This window comes from Pteropus vampyrus, unplaced genomic scaffold, assembly GCF_000151845.1.
Source record: "Pteropus vampyrus isolate Shadow unplaced genomic scaffold, Pvam_2.0 Scaffold260, whole genome shotgun sequence".
NCBI lineage: Eukaryota > Metazoa > Chordata > Mammalia > Chiroptera > Pteropodidae > Pteropus > Pteropus vampyrus.
Window position 1 is genome coordinate 746,335 of NW_011889041.1, and position 6,000 is coordinate 752,334.

Sequence of the window (6,000 nt, forward strand, 5' to 3'; positions counted from 1 at the left end):
TTTTTTTTTCCAAAAGACAAAAGGGAAATTTCTACTTGAAGTCTTGTTGTCTTTCAGCAGAGCAAATATTTGTCTTGGTTAAAGAACCAGTGTATGAGTTTCAGCTTTATATTTTGACAGCTTAGATGGTATAATCATACTGTTTTTCATTGGATACTTTAAAAAAGAGAGAGAGAGACATAGTATTAAACTAATACTAACACTAACAGCCTGTCTTTATTAGGACTGTCTTATAAATACTAAAAATAGCCTGAGCATAAACAAGAGAGATAGTGTGGGGTAGTGTGTCCCTTTATTTTTTCAGAGACCAGCAGAAGAAAAAAATTGTTCCTGTTAAACTGTATTCAGATATCTTTCAGCATTTGTACTCAGAAAAGGCTGGACTGTTTTTCTCAGTTTTGTACTCCTTAAGAGAATCATATAATGAAGTCATACCTTGAGGTTTCATTGTATGTGGCTTGAAAGCTAATAATGCATGTATAGAAGCACTTCCACTTTTTTTTAAAAGGATTTATTTTTCCACATCTGAAGCTGCTGAATTAGTTGATGAGATTTTTTTTTTCTTTATCACATTGACCTAATGAGTAGTTCCTTTTGAAACTAAGTAACGTCATACAAATTATTGAACCAGATTAAGATAATTTTTCAAATGGTTTATCAAGATTCTTTCTGGAGTCCACATTGTTCTGATTTGTCCCAGTATCAGAAAAAGTAATGAATCAGTGAATGCTGATTCACTCACTGTGTGCTAACCATGTGCCTCTTTATTAAGTTTTTTTGGAAAAGGTGGCTTCACCAAGAATAATATATAATGCTATGGGAAATGTAGGAAAAATAAATATACATTATATAAATGTACACACAGTCATTTTAGAAGTTTTGCCCTTATATGAGAGCTCACCCATTCTAATGACTAGTTCTCTGAATTTCTGTCTGAAACAACTCTTTAGCATGTTAGTGATCCTCTTAAACATGTGACACTCAAAGAAGAGCCCAGAGTGACAAATGTGTTCTAATCAGCATATACGATAGTGTGACTGCTGCCCAGACACTATGGTAGTCTTAAAGCAGCTTGACTTTTGCACTATTTTTTGGTGTATATTAGTTCGAATTCAAATTTTGTTCGGGTGACACTTCTAGAAATTGTTAGGTAAAGACCTGTTGAGTCATATCTTCCTTTATCCTTATGCAATTGAGTTTTTAAAGGTAAATGTAAGATTATTATTTTTATTCCTCTTGGATTTCTGGTTTGGGCCCATTATTTTAGATGACTATCTAAATTTTTTTTCTATCTCAACCATTGACGAAAAGAAATTGACCTGCAAATAGCTTTCTATTTATTTAGTCATTCATTATTTAGGAAGAGGTGAAAACATATAAAAATGTTTTAATAATAACTTAATAATATGTATTTTCACTTCTATAACTTATTTTTCATTTGTGAGATTAAAACCATAACAATATTCTTAATCAGTGCTGTTAATGTTTGTGCCAGATGATATCCTTACAATTAAGGAAAGTCCTCCAATAAGCTTTACAATGGTGTACGGCAAAACTCTGCTTGTGGGAATACAAATTAGTACGTCTTATCAAAAAGACAATTTGGCAGTATATACTTAAAAGACAAAATGCAAACAGGAACTTACAGATGAGAAGTTACCCACGCAGAGGTTTTGGTGTTACTTTTTAACTCGTTTTCAGATAATTGTAGATTCACATGCAATTGTAAGAGTAGTACAGAGAGATCTTATTGGACCCTTTATCCAGTTTCTCCCAATTATAACATCTTACAAAATTATAGAACAATATCTCAAGCAGTATATTGACATTGATGCAGTCAAGATACAGAACATTTCCATCACAAAAATGATCCCTTGTGTTGCCCTTTTATAGCTGTACCAATTCCCTTCCATCTCTACCCCACCTCTTAACTGCCGGCAACCACAAATCTGGTCTCTGTGTCTATAGTTTTATAATTTTAAAAATGTTTGAGTACTTTTTCAGCCAGAACCTCTTTCTTCTCTCCTTCTGGGGATTCCAGTGACGTGAATGTTAGATCTTTTATTATAATTCCACAGGTCTTTGAGGCTCAGTCGATTTTTTTTTTTTCAGTTTGTTTTCTATTCAAATTAGGTATTTCTCTGTCTTCTACTTCACTGATTCTTTCCTCCGTCCACTTCATTAATGTTACCCCTTGAGCTTTTTATTTGTTGTTACATTTTTAAGTTCTAAATTTTTCATTTGGTTCTTCATATGTGCTGTTTCTTGGGTGAGACTTCCTGTTGTGTTGCTGAGGCCTTATGATTTTTCATTCATTTCAACCGTGTTTGAAATTACCCATTGAAGCATTTTGATCATGGCTGCTTTAAAATCTTTTTCAGATACTTCTAACATCTCTCTCATCTAGATATTGGCATCTATCGATTGTCTTCTTTAGTTCAGTTTGAGGTTTTCTTGGTTCTTGATGTCATGTTCTGAGTCTTGGGTCTTAATTAAACATTCTCTCTTAACTGGGTTTCTCTGACACCACGCTGGCAGAACAAGTGGGGAGTGTGTTACCAGGTTAAAGTAGAGGTCCAGATTCCCCACTCAGCCTCTCATGACACCTAAGTAGGTAGCGGGGTACTCCTCATTTCTCCTGGGTGGGGATGGGAGTTCCAGTTCTCTGAGGGATATCTACTGATAACCACAGTGAAGATGGCCATGCTACCACTGGGCAGTGGTGAAAATCCTGACTCCGCTGTACTTTCTCTGACACCATCCCAAAAGAGAGGAGCGGGGCAACTCTTTATTTCTTGGTGGGGGTGGAAGTCCAGGTTCCCCACAGGGTATCCACCAATGCTGTGGCCAGGGGTCTTCTTATTGGCCATTGGGAATGAAAGTTCCAGCTCTTGACTTGGCCTTCTCTGATATCACCCAGGCAGGGATGTCAGCACTTTGTTATAGGCTCATGAAGGTGGAAATGTAGGCCTCCCATTTGGCCTTTCTTGGTATGAATGTGGGTGGGACCACAGCATGTTTTTCTGGTCGTGTATGGTTATAATAGAGTGCTTATTGCCTTGCTAGGCTGCCCCTTTCCTGGTCCTTTGGCTAGAGAGAGCAGGCTTTTCTTGGGGTTTTGTCTGTGCCTGTTGGTGGTTCTGGGTTTTCAGTTTCTCTATTATACAGTCTAGGGTTGTGAAGCAAGAAGAAAACCCAGAAAACTCACCACTGTGTTGTTCCTTGGGTTCCAAGGTCCATAGCAATTCTACTCTCTTCTCTCAACTTTCAGAGTCATCTTACAGATATTTTATATATAACACCCTGAGTTTTTAGGTGTACTTATGAGGAACAGGGAAAAGTACATGAGTCTGTGTAATGTTGTATGATGTTTTAAAAGTGTGAATTATTTTCCAATCTGGCTTCTTATCTCTGCCCTTCTCACCCATCACATGGTTACCGCACCCCCCCGCCCCCCCACCCCCACCCCAAACCACCCTAACCCCATGTGGATTTCCAGGTTCTCTAGAAGTTCTGGTAGTACTGGACTTGAATACTCACAATGTCCATTCCCTATTAAATCTTCCAACCAAGGCCATTGTTAGTTACCATTTATCATTGGCGCTTATGGTGTCACTTGCCCACTTTACTCATTTATGATAACCGTTCGGTCCTGGAAGGCATTGATGTTTATCTGATGCAAGGTATTGAAAATGTTCATGTTCTTTGACTTGGTAGTCAACGTCTAGGAATCTACCCTAAGGAACTAATTAGAGATACCAATGGAGATTTATATACAAGGCTATTCATTACAGGGTTGTTTATATAATAGCGAAAAAATGCAGAGAGCCTAAATGAAAATATCCAGGTATGCTAAAATACAATGGTGTTATTTAAAAATCACACTTAAAAGAATATGACATGGGAAATGTTCTTTATAAAATAAAAAGCAGGATATGAAACCGTTTATACAGTATTATGCCAGACCTTTATAAATCTTTTTCAACTCCTGGAAGAAATTTCAGTAAAATACCAACAGTATTAATTCCAGTTTTTAATTTTCTTTTGTATATTTTTCTGTACTTTATGAATTTCTACCATGAGTTACTGTTATGATCAAGAAAATTAAATATCTTGAAATATTTAAGAATGCTCTTGAAAATATTTTCTGATATTAATATTTTCTGAGATGTAAAAAATTATACATGAGTCATTTGGGGATATACTCTGCATACAAAGAGACATATTTTACACATACACTTATACACACTTCATTCTTTTTGCTAGGAATAAAATAAAATCATGAAATAAAACTTTTCATTCTTTTTGCTAGGAATTGTGTACTTTGACAGCAGAATGCTACCTGCATATCATATGGTTTAAAGTGACAGAGGAAATGATTGAAAGGTGGTAACCAGCTATTGACTTTTAGAGTTTATAGGTGTTCAATTTGGATAGTACTCCTAAGGAGAAAATTCTTAAGACTACCAAAAAGAAGGCAACAGTATCAGTGGTCCTAAAATCGTTGATGCTGTGTTACGGATCTAACATGTTTTAAGAGCTTGTGTTTAATTACTCTTCGGAAAGTTCTCCTTTCTTTATAACTTTAGTCATTATAATGAATTATTTCAGGATGCCGTGAATAGATAAGCTCAGATTTTCCACTTGCGTAATAAGGATATTTAGAAGAAATATAGATAGGTATTTTTCTGGCACCAGTTTCAGGAACTTGCTGACCTAATTATTTATCTTTTGTTTAGTTTGACCAAGCGGCTGATGCTGAGTTGTCCTGGATTACTGAAACAGAAAAGAAATTGATGTCTCTGGGTGACATCAGGCTTGAGCAAGACCAGACCTCTGCTCAGCTGCAGGTTCAAAAGGTGAATAAGTACATTTCCAATTGGCATCTAAATTATTTGCTAGTCTAGAAAATGTGCTTACACAATTTACTTTGCAAGATCCCACTAGTGTGACTTGGTATTTTCAACTACTTTACTTAATTTTTAACTACTTTGCCTAATTTTCATTTTATTCATACATTCTCTGTTTTACAATCTTTATTTCTATAAATCACAGACATTCACCATGGAGATTTTGAGACACAAGGATGTTATTGATGAACTAGTTAAATCTGGACATAAAATCATGACCACGTGCAGTGAAGAGGAAAAGCAGTCAATGAAGGTATGATCTTGTCTGTGTGACTGGTAGTGACAGTCTTGAATAAACGGCACATACTGAGCTTTCAGTCCTAGAAAACACTTCTCCTTTATTCACAGCTGCCATTTAAAGAGCTAAATCATCAGTTTCAAATGAGGCATTTTTCAAGCTTACAGAATAACAGTGAAAGGAATATTCCTTAAGAGAATCACTCTGGGGACAATCTTTTTTAATATACACAAAAGCTATTAAGGTCTGAGTCCTTGAATAACTGGCACACATTAAGCATTCAATTAATGTTAGCTGTATTGTTGCCATTATTATCAGTATAAATTGTTATTATATATGTCAACTGTCTTTCACATGCCTCAGAAACATTTGGGCCTCGTTAGCTGAAACAAAAACCAAAACATGTAGTTCTCTCTAATCTGATATCCATTCTGTATAAAGCTGTATAGGGAAAAAATTAGTTGTTGAATGATTAAGGAAGCATCCAGTTCATGTAGTTTTAATGATTCTTTAGGCTAATGGAAAACCAGCCTCAGTAAAAATGTTTAGTTCAATTCATATTCAGACATCTGAACAGCCTAAAGAAATTAATGCTTCTAGTAGGAAAATATCCCATGGCAAAAGCAAGATTATACCAATGCCTATGCCTAAGATTATATTTTAAACAGTATACATTGCTTTTAAGGTATAACATAGACAAAGTAATTTAATGTACACTATGTAATGATACTTACTTTGTCTTATATTTATACTCTAAAATGGCAGTTTACTCATTGATAATTTAATGTTTCCTTTATTTTTGTAAAGATTCTGACATGAAAACTATAGATCGTGAAATAATTTCTGTGTAAT

The 6,000-nt window shown here is 35.2% G+C and overlaps 1 protein-coding gene across 3 annotated transcripts in view; it reads left to right on the plus strand.

The window, feature by feature from the left end:
• The window catches only part of DST (dystonin), a 417,658-nt gene that overhangs the window by 357,274 nt on the left and 54,384 nt on the right, over nt 1–6,000 (plus strand). For all 3 annotated transcript variants that reach the window (XM_023520357.1, XM_011375009.2, XM_011375010.2), the window contains 2 exons: nt 4,740–4,859; nt 5,056–5,163. In XM_023520357.1, the coding sequence (XP_023376125.1) occupies nt 4,740–4,859; nt 5,056–5,163 (228 nt within the window). The remainder of the gene's footprint in view (nt 1–4,739; nt 4,860–5,055; nt 5,164–6,000) is intronic.